Source organism: Pholcus phalangioides, unplaced genomic scaffold (assembly GCF_987345545.1).
Source record: "Pholcus phalangioides strain wild (caught in Gottingen) unplaced genomic scaffold, Ppha-v1.0 ptg000039l_1, whole genome shotgun sequence".
Classification (NCBI taxonomy): domain Eukaryota; kingdom Metazoa; phylum Arthropoda; class Arachnida; order Araneae; family Pholcidae; genus Pholcus; species Pholcus phalangioides.
Window position 1 is genome coordinate 13,813,321 of NW_028301625.1, and position 21,325 is coordinate 13,834,645.

At 34.8% G+C, this 21,325-nt stretch overlaps 1 protein-coding gene across 4 annotated transcripts in view; it reads left to right on the plus strand.

The window, feature by feature from the left end:
* Window positions 1-21,325, plus strand: part of LOC149065606 (twitchin-like) — an 834,903-nt gene that overhangs the window by 430,791 nt on the left and 382,787 nt on the right. For all 4 annotated transcript variants that reach the window (XM_089253452.1, XM_089253454.1, XM_089253453.1 and 1 more), the window contains 3 exons: window positions 980-1,282; window positions 13,510-13,791; window positions 17,469-17,645. In XM_089253452.1, coding sequence (XP_089109578.1) covers window positions 980-1,282; window positions 13,510-13,791; window positions 17,469-17,645 — 762 coding nt within the window. The remainder of the gene's footprint in view (window positions 1-979; window positions 1,283-13,509; window positions 13,792-17,468; window positions 17,646-21,325) is intronic.

A 21,325-nucleotide genomic window follows, 5' to 3' on the forward strand; every position in this document is an offset into this window, starting at 1 on the left:
TGAATTTTTCAAACGTTGTTAAAATAGACCTGTAGTTAGCGGACAAACTGACCTAGTGTTATTACCTTTACAATTGGTTTCTTTTGTGAACAGTTCTGGCTGTTGTAAGGAGAAAAGTTACTCCCTTTTGAGCAGTGTTTAATACTCAGTCTTTCAATTTTTCATGCCAGCCATGACCATGGCATGAATAATATTTGAATAATGAATGCCATGCCAGAGGAGGATAAAATTTGGTATTGTGTAGGGGTTGGTCTAAGTGGACTCATTGAGGTGATCGAAAGGTATATCCATGAATGTGGCAGAATTAAAAAAAGAAACATTGGAAATCTGGAATGCTTTGTGCTTGTCAGAAGTTGCAGTCAGTGCTGTCTTAAAAGCATCATGGATCCCTGGGCCAAATGATTCTTCAGAGACCCTATCAGCCCTAATGCACTTGCTTGCTCTCAAAAATTTCCAGCAGATCTCATTTTTGTGAGGGCCCGGGTCGGGCCTGGGTGGGCCCATGCATTAAGATGGCACTGATGACAGTATGTATTCAGACATAGGATTTATTCTTTCATTCTCAGATAAAAGAAATATGGTATCACTTTTAATCATAATGTTTTACAATGCAATTCTTTAAATTTTCGCTTGGCTTATTCCAATTTTACTAAATCAAGAAATACAAATTGCTTCAGAAAATTACTTATGTTTCTATTCAAGTCATATAATTTAGGCAAATGAATGTACTTATTACCCAAAATTTATAATTGATCGACATTTATGGCACCAAATATAAACATAAAGCTTGAACTATCTGAACTTAGTTCACAAAACCAAATGGGTATAAAATGGAAAAAACAGACAAGGTTCAAATGAGGAAATTAATTTGATTCTTAGAGTCCAGATATTTAAGAATTATTCATAATTTGTTAGTCAAATTTCCTGACATGCCTGCTAATGCAAGGGAATATAGTATTTACTTTATTTTATTTTTTAGGCCCTCCTGGTGCTCCTGGCATTCCAGAAGCTACTGACTGGAATAAAGACCACGTGGATCTAGCCTGGAAAGCACCAGAAACTGATGGAGGAGCTGCAATAAGTCATTATATTATTGAAAAAAGAGAAAAAGGGGTATTAAAATGGGAGAAAGCTGCGGAAGTGTCAGGAGACCAGACAAAAGGAACTGCTCCTTTCCTAACAGAAGGAAAAGAGTATGAGTTCAGAATAGTTGCTGTTAATAAAGCTGGACCAGGAGAACCAAGTTTGTCCTCGAAATCAATAACAGCTAAACCACGGTTTCGTAAGTGTTTTTATTATTAATATTTTCAGTATTCGAAGTTGAGAAAATTCAGGTTTCACAAAACAAACATTTTGAACATTTCCTAATTCCTACACATACTTACTTCTAAGAAACATGCCAAATTGGGCAGATGGTTTTTTCTGTAAATAATATTTATTTTCAAATAAATTATTTTTCATTTTTATTTAAAGATCATCAGATATGCTAGGCTATTATTGTTAATTGATTTATGATAAAATTAAATAAATAATGAATAAATGAAAAAGTAAATAGAGTGGAATGATAATTGTCATTCCGTTCTATTTAATTTTTGTATATACCCATAGGATATTTTACATGTCTCTATTACCTGTTTAAAAGTGTCCCAGTTGTGTCCATTGGTTTAGCAGACTGCTCCCATCATCTATTGACAATTTGAAGTCTGAAATGTTTTGTGTAGGAAAAATATTTTTTTCTATTAATGTCAGGAGCATGTATTAGTCATCATGATCTTTCCCTAGAAAAATCAATGGAATGAGGCTAAAAAAATGAAAAAAAAATTGATTTTTTTTTCTTCTTTTTTTGTGGCTTTGGGGATCTAAATTTCTGTCAAATCGGTTATTAAATGGTTGAATTCTAATTTTCCTATAACTTAGAAAAACTAATTCTATATGCATATTAAAATATCTGGGTTGAAAATTACTCGAAAAAGAACATATTTTGTTTTTCCAGGCCTTTTGTTTTTGTTCTCCTTAATACTTCATGTTATTTGTATATATATAACTGAATTTAATATTACACTTTAACAATGAATTTTGGTGTTTTCATTGTTTTCTTCTGTCTTTTGTTTCCTTTAGAATTAATATATTTATTTCTGTAGCTTATTTGAATGAGTTTCAACCAAGATATGTCAATGCATGTGTGGAGATACAGAGAGGGGGAAGCATCCCCAACTTTAGTGGAAGAGCTGACTGATCTAATGTATATACATAAAAAATGAATTGACATCATCATTATCGTGTTTCCCCTCCTGCCAGCCTTCCAAGTCTATCTCTGCCTATGTGTATATATAGCTCAGAGTTATAGGGAAATTAGAACTAAACCCAATATATGTACAGGGGTGGCTCAAGCGCACCAGCTGTCCAAGTTCAAAGTCTCCAATGCCAACCCCAAAGATGACCTGCTCAGAGGCTGAAAGAGCTTTAGTTAGGGGACTCTGGTAAACCAGATTTTTTTTATTCGTCTGAATCCGCACATCATTATTTACCACAAAAAAATATTTTTCACCATAGGTCCCTCTTTTAAAGAAACTGCCCTGTTTTTGTCCAGAGTTATTTGACTGTTCTTAATTATCCTGGATAACTTTTTCCCACATTGCGACTCCTATTGATGAGCCATCATATTTTCTTTCTTAGGGTTGAGTTTTCTAATTAATCTCACATTTCCAACTAAGAGGTTGAACCAGGGCTTGATTTCCACATAGATAACATGAGCATTTACTCAGGGCCCCATGTTTTAGGGAGGGGCCCAAATTTATCATTGTATGTATACATTTTACTCAAATTTTTATAAATTTTAAATTATTAAATTGTGGAAGAATTTTCCTTAAAGAACTTCATTTTATTTCCAAAGTGGCCATTGTTAGCAAATTCTATCAAATATCAATTGTAATACTATACCAATCAAATCATTAATAGAATTTACACAGCATGTTCCAGACAGTTATGCACTCTATCGAAAATTGACTGAGGTGAATTGCATGAATTGTGTGGTGACAACAGTGGCGGATTACCGCACAGGCGCATGAGGCGCGCGCCTGGGGCCTCGGCAGAGCGGGGGGCCTCCAAATAGTTGTGTGCTTCATCCTACATATGAATTTACATGCGCATCAACAAATCTCTTGAACTAAGTACAGTATCTGCTCTACCTTTTTTTTTTTTAACCGCAATTTTTTTTTTTTTAATGTATACTGTACCTATAAGAGTTATGGAAGAAAAACGGGAACTGAAAGAAAAGAACAATTTACAAGACGCAGTTCTCAAGGGCCAGTTCTTCCCCGACAAAGAAAGAAGAAACATTGTAAAGCGATCATTCAGGGAGGGTCATTTTCAAACAGTATTTCCCTAAGGGCACAAGCAGGAGGAGGGGTGAGAACAGCAGGTCCTAATGTCTGTCCGAAATGAAAATTGGAGTGAAGGCATAAACAGATGTCTCATTCCACAATATTAAATGCTTTTATGGGCGCCGATAATACGACAGCTTTGGTGTAAGCTTTTGTATACAGTATAATGGATGGCAAGATGGCTATCGGCAAGCAGAGACATCCACAGGAAGAGACACTCGTACTAATTAAAATGAATGTAGTAGAGCTCTTATTGTGATTTTGTCTCCCACTTGTTTGAATGAAATACTATAAGCTGGTTCAAACAACATATACATTTGCAATCTATGACTGGAATCATACGACCATATGACAAAAAAAAAAGTGGGGTTTGAAATGAATGCTGAATGACATGCATTCTGAATCACGTGATTTTTCTGTTTCTCTTTTAACACTCCCTCCCCGGCTGAAAAAAATCAAGGGGGTTTCTTTTCCTTCTTTCTAAAAAAAAAGAGCTACATTTTTGGATTGATCAAGGAGGCTTGGGTAGACAACATCTTTGTGTCAGACCGAAAAGTGTTTATTGTTAATGTAATTGTAATGTGTGTTATTGTAATGAAAAAAAATTTCATGCCGATCCTCAAGATTTCCTTTAGGATTTAGATGGCAGAATCTCCAAAAATAACGGTAAGCAAAACTAAAAATATAAAAATTATCTGATAAATTTTTATTTGAGCATTTCAATTCAACTACAGTAGTCTCTGGAGAATTCGGTCGTGCTCTAATCCAGCACGTCCAGTAGTCCAGGATATTTAGGTGGTGTGGTGTCACTTTTCTCCTGATGCCCTAACCCCTTAACACGTTCTAATATTTCTTAATTGCTGATCAAGTCCTGACTATGTCTTTGCACGAAATTTCATATATTATTTCAATGGGTTTCTTCAAAGTTAATCCAGCAATTTCGGTAAAATCTGGCACACCGTGGTCTAATACGTACCGGATTAGCGAGAGGCTACTGCAGTGGTCTTCAACCTTTGAGGCATAGCAGGCCATATTGAAACATTTTATAAAGTACGCGGGCCACAATGTTATACTGTGGCATTTTTCGTTATTAAACGAAACGGGGGGGGGGCATAATATAGAAGATTTTTATTCACTCTGAATACAAATAATACAAAGGCAAAGGCCACAACAGGCAGAGTGCCCAACGAGGTGGCTGAAAGAGAAAATAATAATAATTAATATAATAATAGTAAAAATAAAATAGAATAAACAAATAAAAAATAATAATTTCTAAAAAATTTTTTTTTAATAATTTCTTTCATTGACAATAATTTTAATTCATTATGAAATAATTTCTTTCATTAAATTTTATTCATTCTGACCTAATTTCTTCCATTAAAAATATAATTCTTATATTTACTCTGATATAATTTCTTCCCTCTATTGAAGAAATGTTTTTCTATTAAATATTATCAGTATCTTTATATCAAATCAAATATATTATATTTGAGATATTATCAAATCTTTATTAATCAGTAATATTAAATTACTAAAACTATGACGGATCTCCATTTTTGCCGTGTGGCTGGCTGAAGGCACCAGGACGGACATCTTAGATTACTAAAAATATGATGCAGAATTTTACTGTGATTTTTTTTTTTAATGGGAGTGTGATTATTTTTCATCTAGTACCAGAGAATATCATTATATTTCCTTATCTTATTTTTGTGTTTATGGTTTTGGTGATGCAAAAATAAAAAAAAAGTTATGATTTTCATAATACTGTTCATTTTAGTGAACCATCTCGTTCTTATTAGGGCCAAAAGGGTGCAGTGGTGGATAAACGCAAATTTGTGGGTGGGGGCGGTGGTTGTGACAATGTGTTCAATTTTTCAGGACGGTTCTGATTTTTTTTGGAAAAAATTCTGAACTTTCCCCCTTTTTTAAGCAAATTTATTTTCTTGGTTTGTTATTCAGTCAAAAACGTAGAAAATATTTTTTTTTTTCCATTTAATTTTTCTGCTCTCGGGGGGGGGGGGGTGACAGCCCCTACCTTTAATCCGCCCCTGATAGGGGGGGCCTCCAGATCAGGTTGCGCCTGGGGCCTCCCAAAATCATGATCCGCCACTGGGTGACAAGCAAAATTATAAAACTCTTCGAGCAAAGAAAGCACCAAAGAATAGAGCCAAAGTACTGAATGTAACAGAAACAATATCAACTTCTCGACAAAAATATGTTTCAATGTGTCATAATGTTGTGTATGATTTATTTAATGTGATTAATGAATGTGCATGTGATTTAATTTAGCATCTTTTTGACCATAAAATGATTTATTAAACGATGACAAGAAAGTTTTCATTTTTGATCAACATGGAATCCTCAAATCATGAAGATTTTGTATATTTGTAACACATGGCCTCCACATCGTGCATCGCAGCCCATAAGCTGGAATCTTTTGCAGGCCCAAAGGCCATAATTTTCACGGGAGTCTCACGTGAATCAAAGTTGAATCAAAGTGATAGGACTTTGCTCCAGACCAAGTTAAACAAGATTGGAGCATGACGTTTAGCATTGACAAGTGCATGATCTCTCATTTTTGTTTGAACAACCCACGCTTCTCTTGCGAGTTGAATAACGTCACTATCCCAGATACAACTAGGGTCACCAATTTGGGAATTCTCATTGATGAGTGGCTTAGGTTTTCTGAACATTGTTCAACGGTGGTCGAAAAAGCTAACAGAATGCTCGGTTTCATTTACAAAAAGGTCTCTTCATGCTCTCCAAAAATCATTCTTCTGCTTTTCTGAGGCTTAGTTGCTTAGTTTGTCCTGGACTGGAGTATGCTTTAAGGTTTTGGAGACCATACCTACAGACGATCGTAGACTTGGTTGAAGAGGTGCAGTGAAGAGCTATGCATGTCCTTCTTGTCACACAAGGCTTGAGTTATGAAGAGACTTCATTTTTTTGAATATGTTCACATTGGATGAGCGCAGGTGTCTGGGATGGGGGAGGTTATGATCGAAAAGTTAAAAATTTTCAACAGGATGGATAGGATGGACTATGAATTATTAATATTCCATCAATCAAATGCTTTGACAAGAGAACACCAGTATCAATTGGTAAAGAACAATTCTAGGTTGTGGTGTCGCTGGGAATTTTCTCTTATAGGGTTGTTAATAAATGGAATAGCTTACCCTCAGGGGTAGTAAATTCTAACACAACTAACGCAATTGAAAAGACATACGATAAACATGTTGGGGTAAATTGGGAAGCTATCCATACTTAGAATAAGACAACTATAAATATTTTTTATGGGCATTGTATAATATTTTATCATGTATATATAGTTATTAGTTTTTATAATTGTATTTTTTAAGTATATGACATTGATATCTGTTATGAGCATCTTTTTCTCAGCCACCTCGTTGGGCATTTTGCCTGTTGTGGCCTTGTATTTGTGTAATGAATTTGAGTGCAAAAAACAAAAAATCATAGAAATTGTCCCAGGGTGGTGGGCTGGAGCCCTGTCACCCCCACAGGCTGTGCTGTAGTGTGACTTTTTGGGGCCCTGGGACAGACTTTTCCTTGGGTCCCTTCTTGAAAGGGTTGTTATTATGCAAAATAGGTGTAAATTTTTAGGGCTCCCCAATTTTGCTCTGTGCCGTGATCACCCCGTATAGTTATGGCCCTGCAACCATAGCTTTGCGGGAGCCATGTTGCATAATACTTTATGCATCTCATTTTCTGGACACATTTTCAGATGAACTGTAACAATTTTCATCCTTTGTTCAGGTTGGTGATACAATGCCACAAATGTTAAATAAGGCTATAGGTTTAAAAGAGGCATTTCTCAATGTTGAGATAGCGTGGAGAATTTTTTGAACATCACAAATATCAAAAAGTTCTGGAGAAAAATCTTTCTCTTTATTAAAAAATGATAAATTCAATAGTTTGCTGAAGTCTTGATCAAGAAAAACTGTGACTTTTAGCTTTGTAGCTTATTGAAAAAGAGATAACTAAAAAATTAGATTTTAATGACATTATCAATAATTTTGTTCATATGAGAGTGTGAAAAAAGCATTTATTCTAAGACAGTGTTTCTCAACCTTTCTGAATCTAATGACCAGTAAAATGTCTGAAACAATTCGACGGACCACAAACTACATGATGGTGTCCCGTATTTCACAGGACTGTCACAATGGCCAGATTTTTTTTTGTTCCGACTATTTTATACACTTGTCCCATTTTTTGCAACAAAGTTTATTTTAATTTGCAATGATTACTAAACTAGTTAATGATGATAGTTTTTAGAGCTTATAAATCATATTATGATAATTATGGCTAGATTTAAATTAACAGCGATTTCCAGTATTCCTTCATTTCCCAAGAGTTTTTCAGCAATTTTATCAACTGTTGTTGATTTGTGGCTACGTTTTGCCAACACTTATGGCAACATTTTTGGTGACAATCGACGATGTTATGTATTATGCCGTATTTAAGAGAGATCCTAGCTTCCCATATTTTACTTAATGAAATATGGTCACCAAGTCATGACAAATGTTTGTTTCAAGAAATATATCTTTTTTACTGTGGCTTGCACACACACACACACACACAGCAGCCCTTTATTTAAGAAAATTTGTCCTAAATTGTATTTTTGGCTGCAAGTGATATTCAGGGTCACAATTTTTCATGATGAGATATGGTGATGCCAAGTATGAAGCTGTAATTTTTATTTGAATCCAGAGGATGTTACTAATATTAATTACACCAATTTTATTACTAATATCTATTACAACAATCAATTTTACAAATGATTTGGAAATAAATTATCAAGTTTACCCGTGGACCATAGGTTGAGAGAGGCCCTTTTTAAGATATTTCATGAAGAATTTAACATTAGATTTTTCATTTAAAATAGTGCATATCTTTTTTTATGTGTTTAGAAATAACATGTACTGTATTTGCTGACTTACCAAGCCTCTTTGACCATAGTTGAGAGGGGGACCCCCAATGCCTCTTTTGACCAGGGCTCCACTAAACCAAAGTCGGGTCCTGGGTTGAACCCAGTTCTACATTAAGATGACTGAAGGCCACTTGAATGGTTTTTGATGCCCTTCCCTCCCTCCCAGTCTCTACAAGTATATTTTACTCAATATTGAATCGATAAATTAAAAAAAAAACATGAAATTTTATATTCCAGAAGTAACTAATCTAAGGCAGAACTATGATGTGCTTATTTCTAAACACGGACATTGAAATTCACCCCCCCCCCCCTACAGGGTTGGTCTGATTTTACCCAACCCAAAAAAACCCAGGTGAAAAACCCCGAAAAAACCCTTGAAAAAACCCAACAAAAACTACATCCCCAAAACTGCACTTACTCACAAACAGTATACTTTCTAATGATGTTATTGCATTGTCATACACTATCTCAAAAGAAATACATAAATAAATCTGTGTATTCGATGCTATTTAGATTATAGGGGTTAGAAAAAACCCTTGAAAAACCCTATTAAAAATTATACCTTAAAAATTCACTTACTTGCAAACAGTATGCTTTGTAATGATGTTATTGCATTGTCATACCTTTGTGAGGACCACAGATAGAGTATGCTTTTATTGCATTGTCTGTTTACCCCCCACAAGGGTGGGACTTGCAGGACTCCAGCCTCACTCAGGCAAATATTATTTTTGATTTTTTTACACTATAAATTCATTACAGAGGGGCCCCATGAAAGATCCCGCCAAGGGTCCTGGCTCCGGGATGTGGGGGGGGGGGGTTATGACTCTATCTTAAGATAAACACATAAATAAATCTGCATTCAATGCTATTTACATTATATTTCTTCCCATTATATTTTAAATGTCTTTTTTTTACAAGTAAAGAAAATAAACATTTTCATGAATGTTTTCTAACTCACAATTACCAATCCTTTTCGATAACACCTTTTGATTTGAGTGACTTTCACTAATTTCTTTGCATTTTCACATCCAAGTTTGTTTCACAGTTTTGACCATACCAGTCCAAAAGTAGAAAAAATTCGCTCAATTGATGCAGATGTGGATGTAATTGAATGCAAATTTTCCACCACTTTTTTGCTTCAACTGACTCTATCACGTTTTGTGAAAACATTTTGTTCCTGGATAGAAATCTGCATTTTCTATTTGAAACATCTGTAGTGCAATAACAAATTCTGTATTCAGTTGTTCGATCCATTGTTCAGCGGAAACTTCTTGATCCTAAGTTAATCTTTTTCCTCTCAAAGCAGGATCAGTCATATTTTCAAGGAAATTAAATGGAGTTAATGCTTTTTCAAAGCGATGTACAACACACTCCTTATATGAAGATAATTTTATATTTTCCAATACATCTAGAGCCATATTTCTACTGTCTATCCAAGAGTACAGCTATCTCTGTAAATTATCTAGGGCTTTACCAATGCTTAATAACTGCACTTGCAAGTTCGCGAATTCTTTATATATAATCCTCTGGTTATCTAAAAACATCACAATACTTTTTTTAAATTTCTTCTTTATGTTCAATGGATATTTCTACGTATTTTTGGTAATTATGGATGAATGAAGAAAGGAAAGTTTCTTCAGAATTCCACCTTGTTTCATTAGGTAATTGTGGCTTTTGTCCATCTTTTTCCATAAACCACCCAAGTGGTCTATGGTGTTGTCTAAAATATTTTTGTATTTCTACTACATATTTTACCACATTTTTAGGGGTGATATCTTTAACAAGAAGATTCATAAAATGGACCGAGCAGCCAAAAGCAAGGATATGTGGATGGTTTTGGACAATTATGTCACGAAAATTTTTTTCATTTTGTTCTCGTTATCACAACAAACAGCAAAAACACATTATACTCTTGCTTATAGTATCCATAGCCCTTTCAGCTATTTCCCACAAAATTCTGCTGTTTTATTGTGTGAGCCGCATTCGACAGCATCTATTAAGTGGGTGCTCTTGCCAGTGTGGATACTCATTGTGATGATGGAGTCAGCATTTGCATTTGACCAATCATCCAACATCAGAGTGATAGTTGAATTTTTCATTTCCTCTGCCATTAGAATATCAACAGTTTTATCTGCCTCATCTAATAATGATCTAACTAATTTTTCCTATTAGGAGGAAATAACCCGGATGCAAAGCATTAACCATTTCTCTAAATGCATCACTATTGGCTATATTAAACAATATATTATTAGCATAAAAAAATTCTGATACTTTTCGTTCAAGAACTAACCTCTGGCAGTCACTTGTTTTAAAAATAAATTGTCTGATTGGCCTTTGGTTTTTGATGTTCCAGCATCCACAATAGTATTTGAACTTTAGCTTGTAGAAACTTTATCTTCAAGAGGTTGCTTTCTTTTCAGTGAAGTAGATGTCTCTTCACTGCATGAAGATTCATTATCATCAGTGTTTGATGAACACAAAAACAAGGAATGAGCTTCCGATTTCTTGCATTTATTCACATGAGCACGGATTCTTTCCAACTTTGCATTAACTATAGTATTGCAAAACTTACATAAGTCACTTGCCATTTGTTATCAGTTTTATTCACCATAGTCCATTCAATGGACTGTTTTCTTGTTTCCCTTTCCGTCTTAAAGGAAAGAAAGTGTTGCAAACAAATACAAAAAAATAAAATTTTCTAAATACAACTTATTTAGTATTGTATAAGGTACATATCTAGAAAAAAATTAACTCTTAACTTACACTATTTTTTCAGAGAAAAGATTGATGTGTTTCAGAATTTAGTTGCTTATAAATAATTTGTTAGGATTTTTGTTTTTTTAATCATAATTCTAATAAACTGCTATACTATTTCTTATCATTTGGGAACAGTGTTTCTCCACTAGAGGTGTTTGAACTCTGGTTGTGATTGAAGCACACACTAAACCAGCTAAAATTTTTATCAATATTGATTTAATGTTCTGTGCTAATTATTAATATACTTATACACATAATAATTGCCTTAAATTACCCAGTCTATTATACTTACTTACAGCATATATAACTTTCTTTCCTTATGTTTCAATATCAAAAACCCTGAAAAAACACCAAAAACCCTGAAAAAACACCAAAAACCCTGAAAAAACCCTAAAAACCCCAGGTTTTTGCCAACCCTGCCCCCCTACCATTTTTTTCTACTTGCAAAGTCTTTGATTATATCTCCTGAATTGTTTTTGAGCATCTTTGGAAGACACGTTAGATTTTTTCTTCAAAATATTTTGAAAACATTTTAATATATTTTCTCCCATTGGCTGCCTGTTAGGATTTCATAAACTGGCTTCAAAAGCAACTACTGAATCTTAGCATGTCTGATATTACTCTCGGGTACCTTATTTTTGGTGAACCACAGTTATTGGGTACATTTTCGTTCTGATACATTTTCGAGTCATAATCTACGTCTGTTAGCATTTCTTTTACTTTTATGGTGGATCGAACCAAGGCATTTTTACTCCTATATTCTTGGGGCTCTAGATCAAATGACAAAAGGGTGATTACAGCCTATGCGGTTGCACAGAGAGTGGAATCAGGGGTGAAGAGAAAAATAATTACAAAAATTAGGATAAAAATTAGAAAAAACAGTTTTTATGCAAAATTTCAAACTATGAGCGTAGTGGGCTGAATAATTCACAGTGAAAACTGTGATTTCGATGCATTTCATAAGGCTGGGAACATAGCAGCGAATTATTTTACCGGTGCAGCTTATATACACCAGAGGGGTGTCTCACATGGGTAATAATAATTAACGGTAAGGTAACACTCCTGAATTCATCATCGCCTATTCGCGCTACATTCATCACATTCCCCCTGAAACAATGCTGTTGATCCGCTTAATGAATCATGAAGATTTTCACATTTTTAAGTTTGCGTCCTTATTCTGTAGAACTTGGATTACTCTTAATGCGTAGGTCTCACCAGGACACAGCCCATGGATCCCACAACAGTTAGATCTGTTTACAATTTGCAACAAATTGGTTGGCAGGTATTTTTAGCTATATTGGGGAGAGGGCCCTCAAAAAAATTAGTTTGCTCGAGGGCCTTATGAGCTGTTAAGAAGGCCTAAGCTTACTTTATGAAAATATCATGAAATCTCATTCCATAAAATTCAGCATCAACGTGGTCTCTAATTTGCAATATTATTAGTTTTTCTGCATTTGTGCTATTCTTTTGATGAAGGTCTTCAACTATGCTATCAACCAAAAATTCTAGGATTTTTTGCTGGATGCTTGATGTAAAAAAAATTTGCATAAAAAATGTGCATATAACTTTTTTGTGGTGCTCCTAAGCATTTCTGATGCCCTAAGCATGTGCTTATTTTGCTTAAAAATCCAACCCTGGTTGAACCTCATTAACACCAAAATACCTACTCCAAGGATTCCAGGCCAGAAACTAAGAAAGTGTGAGGGGCGGTTTGGTTCTTCAGGTCCTGGACAAGTGAGAGCTCGAATTCCTAGTTTGCCTGTAATTTGACAGCTCGTGAAAAATTACTGGGTGAGGGTACTGAAATGCACAATTACGCCATGTGATTTGTGCTTCCATTCTTGTTTCTGGTATTTCAGCCCCAGGCCCTTGTACAGAATTCAGTACATTCTCAGTTTGTTTTTTTGTTAACTGAACATTGATTCATATTGATTCATTAGTGGATGAAAATAAAGAAACACAAGTTTTTTCGACTTAAATCATTTATTAACAATATAAATTTTCTAAAACTTACATTTTAAAGGTTTTAGAACTAAACAATGCAACAAAAAAAATTTTCCTATTGCTATATTTTCCATCACAGATTGTTATTAGAACGTTTTCACCGAATCGGTCCAACAGGGTACCCCTCAGAACTTTATTGTCACAAGAATGTTACAACTTCTCTATTTGGGGATGAATAGTCCTGGAGTCACTTCATGAACTGGCTGATTAGAGCCCAGAATTCAGACATTGGCCGGGTCAATTTGCAATGAAATTAGCTAATTTGCAAACTGGCCGATTTCAGGCTTTAGATATAACATATATAGACACCCACACAACTGCATCAAATTTCAAAACAATTAAGATGTCTATGAACTTCATAGTTTTTAAAAAAGTTGTTAAAGTATTTTTTTAGTTCAAGTTTTGTTTTTTACTTAGTGGCTCCACAAATTGATCGCAGAGCAGTTCAAGATATCACAGTTAAAGCTGGCCAAATTATAAAGTTTGATGTCAATATCATTGGGGAGCCTCCGCCAACAATTACTTGGAGTATTAACAGTGATGTCGTCAAAGATGGTGGTCATGTTTCTCTTAATAATGAAGACTATAATTCCAAACTGATTATAAGACGAGCTACCAGATCTGAAAATGGAAAATTTGTTATAAATGCTTCAAACAGTTCTGGAACTGATACAGCTTCTGCACTTGTTACAGTTTTGGGTGAGAATGTTTTAATAAAAGTATTTAGTTAACCATATTTATTCAAATCTAATGTGCAATGCTTTTCTTAGAACTACAACCAATTTATTTGGGTGGGATTATAGAACTGATGGCAACGTTGGAAAAAAAATTCACTTTTTTACACCTGAGCAATTAGGTGCAACTTAGATTTGGGTAAATATGGTACATATGATTGTAAATAATTTTGTACTTTACATGTAAAAAAAAAACCATTGTTAGATCAAACCAAATTTTTCCATACTGTTAGCCAGGCAAGAGTTTGTGGTGGCGCTGTAGACAATAACATTTCTGGTATAAATATTTGCATTAAGTGTTTACCTTTCTCATCAGTATGCTTTACTTTATTAAAATGTGTTGTAAATTTCTAAATCATATCACCTGGTCTAATATGATGAGCTACTTTACACAATGAGTTCCTGTAATGATGTCTTCACTTCTGGTGTTAGATTAAGCTGCCAATATAGGTGTTGATATATTTAACTTGAACGATTTCAATTTCCCATATTGTTGAACAGGACATGATTCAGTATGTGGGGTTGTTTAAATGAAATGTATGCATCAACTTGTAATGACGATTTATCATGGTTTATTGCATATTTGACTAGATTGTATCACAAAGCAATTTAACAACACAAGTAAAAGAAATAAAACATAATGAACACCTAGTGAGGAAAAAATATGTTCATTACAGTTACATATTTTTTTCTACATGCATTTTATATGCCACAATACCAAAACCCACACATATCTTACTCATTATACTATTGAATATAAGCAGAACTTGATTAACTGAAGTGATTTCCTAAACTTGATAGATTCAACCCTGTTTGAATGGTCTAAATCAGTGATTCACAATGTGGGCATTAATGCCCACTTGGGGGTGATGGAAAGTTCCACGGGACGGTAGAAACTATGAGTATAACATAGGATCCTATGGGTTACATTGCGTTGGGGGGGCGATGGGAGAAAAATATTTCTGAAGGGACAAGAAAGTTTGGGAAACTATCGTCTCAAAATTCTAGAACATAGTTTCAACTATTTGTTCCACCACTCCCTTCAGAATTTTTTTCCCATCACCTCCCCCTCTACTCATACAATTCTGCATTATACCAATACCTTCTAATGACCATTCCCTTATTCCCTGGGGTTGGGGGGTGATATTACCTACTTTGGGAAACACTAGTCTAGAAGTACTGAAAATTTTAACTCAACTTCATAACCAAGTCTGATTTGTAGGTGTGTGCTATGTGATGGAATAGGTAAGCTCCTAGAATGTCCAGCATGTTCAGTTTGATGCCAAGAGTCTTAACATATACACTGAGAACCTTCAAGTATGTGGGGTTATGCATTTCTTGCATCCTTTTTTCAATGCATTTTCTCTTAGTTTAATCTTTCATGTTACATGGAATGGTTCGAAAACTTTTTGAAAAGAAATAGAATAGAGGTATACCTGGAAAATATATTATTTAAAGGCTGAAAAGCTAAATTAATCTGACTCAAGTGACAGTAATTCTGATGGCGATAGGCATGAAAATTCAGTTCACAATGCAGCTGTGTTATGTTAGTCAGTGAGAATCCGCAGCCACCAAAACATTTATTAGCCTAGGCTGGAAAACTGTTAAAAATATCTTTGTAAGCTGAAAAATTTGTAAACCAAGATACTGGTTAGCCAAAGTTTCTTTATATTTTAAGACATTTCCTATGTCACTCATAAGTCCATTGTATTTCCAAATTATGAAATGAATAATACTTCATAATTGTTTTGCATAGTGCAGTTGAATCCTGTTATAACGCACTCCAAGAGACAGGAGAAATCACTTCATTATAGTGAAATTTCGTTATAAAGGAATTCCATGTATTTCCGTTTTCCCTATGCAAACTTATCTGGAGGATTAGAAAAGTGTCCGTTGCAACAAGATTATTTCTAAAATGGGATTAGACTGTATATAGGATAGAGTGAAAACTTATTGAAATTTTTTTTTAAATAGGTCAAGATATTGTTTTTTAATGTCGATGAAATGAAAGAAACTCAGTACAGTACAGCACCATATCAAATTACACAGTTTTTTATACAAAACCTATGACAAGTGTATCAATTTGACATGTTTCCTTAATTATCTAACTATCATGTCATTTTTATATGGTGGTTGAACAAATTGTTATTAACATGGCACTAGGTCAGTGGTTCTCAAGCTTTATTGACTCACAGAGCCCTTTTTAGTATATAATTTCTATGGTGGATTCCCAAGAGGAGGGTTTCAATTTTTGTTCCTCTCATATTTTGTTTTTTTATGTTGTTATGGGGGGGGGGGTTATGTCTTTTCCTGCAAAATAACACTATAATCTCGGCTTGGGGGGGGGGTTAGAACCCCAACCCTCCTTTGCTTACGCCAATGGTCCCAGGGACATCTTTTTTTTAAATCAAATTTACTGATTTACTTTATTTTTCTCGAGCGGCTGCAGAGCCCTTGGGAAGTGCACGCGGAGCTTCAACGGCTTGGCAGAGCACTGGCTGAGAATCACTGCATTAGATTAACTCTTTACTAGGCACAACCAAAACTTTACAAGTTTGTATGAAAACTTCCTATTGAAATAGAAAAATAAGCGAGAACAATGTACAAACATTCTTTTTATTTTTCCAGAATAAATTTTTATTCAGCCTTCAATATAAAAACATATACAAATCTTAAAATACTTTTTTTTTTCAATAAGGGGATAAGAAAAAATTAACTAGATTGCTTTATATCACTTTGAATGCTAACAAGTTTTGAATTGAAATTTTTTTTTTCACAAATCAATGTATTAATTCAATAACTTTTGAGAATTTTATAGAGGGAGAATACACAAAAAAAATTTTGAACAACATTTGTGAACTTTAAACTTTGAATGCATCTGTGAGGTGAAAATTTCTATCATGAAAAAATGCATATATTATGAACCACCACAAAAATGACTTGCAATATTCAGGGCCGTCTTAAGAGCATCATGGTCCCCCGGGCCAAGTGATTTTACTGAGGCCTTACCTGTTAAATTATAAAAATATTCATCTACTTCTCATTTTTCTGAGGCCCCCAGGCCATGCCCAGATGGGCCCACGCATTAAGATGGCACTGGCAATAGTTTAAGATAAAGACTGATCAAGGAAACAGTTATTTTCCGGATATTATGCTGAGGTGAGCTCGGAAAGAAAAGTCATCAAGTCTCCGCCGGGACTCGAACCCAGGCCCTCTTGCATACCGGGCAAGCATGCTACCCGGTAATGACGTAATTATGTAATTTTGTAAATAACATAATATCCGGAAAATAACTGTTTCCTTGATATCTCTGGCTGAGAAAAAAGCCATCTATATCTCTATAAAGACAGATATTATCACTCTGAATTTCTACTTTCAAGTTAGGCTTTTGATATTTGAAAACATTTTTCGTGGTTCACCTGTCACGTTCATTATGCCTGACAAAGGGTTACACTGTTAAATTGAATTAATTTCTTGTCATAATGATTTGATGATAAAGCAAAAAGTGATCTATGCTGTTTATGAAAAATATTTTCAGTTGAACTTGATTAATATGTTTAATTTATCATAGCATTTAATCTAACATTTGTTCATTGATCATGAAAATACTTTTTTTCCTGGTCTGATTTTTTAATTTTGCAGATAAGCCTTCAGCACCTCAAGGACCACTAGACGTTTCTGATGTTCACAAGGATGGATGTAAACTTCACTGGAAACGCCCTGAGGATGATGGTGGCATCCCATTAGATGGCTATTTAGTTGAAAAAATGGATGAAGACACTGGTGTTTGGATCCCAGTTGGAAAAACAAAAGAACCTAGTAATTTATTTCATAAATTCATTCTTTTTTGTTTTGCTATTCTTAAGCAAAATCTTTGTGTTTGATGATTAATGCAAATCCATAGTTGACTATGGTTTAATATAATTCATTCAAAAAAGTTACAACTCTATTCAAAGAGAACTTTATCTACAACATAACAGCCTATATTCATCTGTATACATTCTGAATTTATGTCACTGTTCCCAGAAATTAGACTAATGATTCAACAAAGACTTAAGAACTCTTATTGATTATGAATATATTGAATTTCAAGAAGAGATGCATTGTGGAGTTAATAAAGAACATAAATTCAAGTGATTTGCAATTTCTACGTTTTCATTGATAAGCGGTTTAGGTTTTCTGGACATTTTCCTATCGTTGTAAAAAGGCAAATGGATTACTTGGTTGATACCTAAATAGGTCTCTTCTCGTACTTCTACTGTCATTATCCTGCTTTTACATGGCTTAGTTCATTCTAGCCTACAGTTTTAGAGGCCATACCTACAGAAAGATAAAGACTTGGTTGAGGAGGCACAGAGAAGAGCCACACAGGCTCTTGCTGTTACACAGGACTTGGAAGATTTTTTAAATATTTTTTTTATTGGAAGACGGTATGTGTCATGGTATATGATTGAAGTTTTCAAAATTAAAAACTGGATGGATAAGATGGGTCATAAGAAACTTCCCTCTAATTTTCATTTTACGTGCATGGACATGTTTCTTCTGCACTTGGAATAGTAATATGTCATATCTGCCTATGGTGTATTTCATAGTTGTACAGCCCAGAGAAAGAAAATAGTGACCTTGAGCTGTTAGCACATCATTGATTCAGTGTTTCACATGAGAACACCAGTATAGATTGGTAAGAGTGATTTCAGGTTGCAATGTCAAAGTGCAAAGCGCAAAGTGTCTTTCTAACAGGGTTGTGAATAAATGAAATAGCATACCCTTAGTTATCATAAATGGTATGACAATTAACATTAAATATTATTAAAAACATGATTAAAAAGGAATATGATATGCATCTAGGGAATAATGGAGAAGCTATTCATTGTTAGTTGATGGGCAAACATATTTTTATTTTATCTGAAGTGAGACTGAGAGATTGAAGACATGTGATGTTATTATATACTATTTATTAATGAAAACATAACGAAAACTAACTGGATTAATAAATAATGTATAGAATATAGTCAAAGACATAACGCAGCAACCGGCAATGTGACCGGGAATTGATACAGGACATAAGCCCATAAATTGGATGGTCTTGACTACTGTTTATACATCTTGTTGTCAGATAAAACAGTTCTCTCACACTTAATTGAACAGTTAATCTGGGACATACTCTTTCAGGTATGATGGAGATCCGCGTTCCCGTGTTGACCTTCAAAGCTGGGTATTAGGTAGATCTGTGACTGGTACATCCTGGCTGTTTCTTGGTTGCGGTTGAATATCTGAATTCTGGGAGTAATCAGGTTGTTGCTGATACATTCCTGGATAACAAAATCTTGCCATCTGGGTTGTTGTTGAATATGTTCGTCAGTATAGGCGGAGATAGACTTGGAAGTGTGGGGGGGGGGGGCACGATGATGATGTCAATTCATATATACATTACATCAGTCTACTCCACCTTTGACGCATCTCCACCCATGTTCATCAAAATCCTCATTATCATTAAATTTAGTAGTTGGTATGAAGGAGACTGACTTTTTTGGAATCTTCTTGTTTTCTTCTCAGTTAATCAATGTGTCTTTTGAAAGAATAGCCATCATCTAACTTCACTTGATAGTAAAGTTTTCCAAATTTTTGAATGACAGTACCAAGTTTCATATAGTTTGATTGTTGATATAACATTGGGCTTGTATTCTATCTCCCATGCTTAATTGTCTAGACTTGATTGTGTGTTCAGTGTTCTTAATGTGTTTCCTGGGTCGAAGAGCATTGAGTTGAATACAGATGTTGCGTTGCAAATACATTTCAGCTGGAGTTTTACCATTTGACAATGGAGTGGCTCGATATCAAAAAACTATTTCTCTCACTTTCACATGTATTAAATTTGGCTCATTGGACATTGTTTTCAATTGATTTTTCAATGCCTGTACCTTTTGCTCGGCCAAGCCATTAGTAGCGGGATATCCAGGTACAATAAGCTTCTGAAAGATTGCATTTTTAGTATAAGATTTGAACTGGTCACTGACAAAAATTGCTGCATTGTTTGAAACAATTGTGCATGGATATCTGTGCATAGCAAAAATGTCAGATAACATTGCAAGGGTTGAGAACATAGAAGGTTTGATGAAGGTAGAATGTGAATAGTTTTTTCGGCTTTCGTCAAAGATCTTGTAGCAAACCCAATAGATCTTTCTTGACCATCAATAATGTGTGCCAAGATACCGACGGTATCAACAGGACTAGCATCACATATCAGGACAACTGGTAAGTTTGGATGATATGGAGTTAGAGTTCGGTCAATTGACATTTCCATTTCCAGTTTGATAAAGGCTGCTTCACATGCTGCTGACCATCGGAACTTTGAATCTTTTTGAAGGAGTTGTTGCAGGGGGTATGTGTCAGTGGAAATATTTGGTAGAAATCTTGAATAATATGTGACCATGCTGAGAAATCAGCGTAATTCTTCCACATTTGATGGACATGGAATTTCTGTAATTTCCCTAACTTTCTCAGCACTTTTGGAAATTTTGTTGAATTCCACAGTATGTCCTAGGTACTCAATACGTTCTTGAAAAAATTAACACTTATTTTCTTATTCAGGTGCAGATCATATTCCTGTACTCTCTGAACGCACAGTTCAAGGTTTCCAGCACATTCTTCTCGTGTGGTACTGTGCACAATTATGTTGTCGAAGTACGAGAGAGTCTTGGGTATCCCTTGAAGGACTTGGTCGATTATTCGGTTGAATTCACAAGGTGCTGCTTTGATGCCAAAAGATAGCCTATTCATGTGGTAGGTTCCACGATGAGTAGACAAGGTTTCCTGGAACATGAAGATAGGCTTTGAACAAATCTAGCCGGCAGAAATATTTTGAGTTTAGGAGACTATTCAGGATCTCATCAGTTCGATGAATTGGATAATTAGCACTAACAAGATGCTCGTTGACACCAATCTTGTAGTCTACAAAGAGCCATACATTTCCATCAGATTTAGGAATGACTACAGATGGTGATCCCCAATTACTGTTGCAACTTTTGATATGATTCCTTAGGATTCAAGCGTGTGCAGTTCTTGATTGACTTTTTAGCTGAATGAATGAACGCCAGAACTTTGCCACTGGACTTATCCCGTTGCCGAGATCTCTTCCAGCCCAGCTTCGTGGCAGAGTCTGGAACATGACTTTTTAGCTAAAGGCATAAGGAACTTCGCCTTCCTTGTGAAAAACTGGTTTGCAATTTGCACATAGCTGCAATGAGACTTTGAAACCTGGGATGCAATCAACTTTTTCTTCAAAAATTTTAGGATATCTAGAAATGATGCCATCCATGCACTTGGTTTGTTAAACTTGTAATGTTCCCAAATCAGCTGGTTTTTGAGAGTCGATATCTTCTAGGCTTATTTTCAGGTGCCTTATCCAAACACATCCTAATAAGTCATCATATTTCCCTAGAACAACATAGAGTTCTTCACAGGATGTTTTCCCTGGGTACTCCACATTCACATCAACT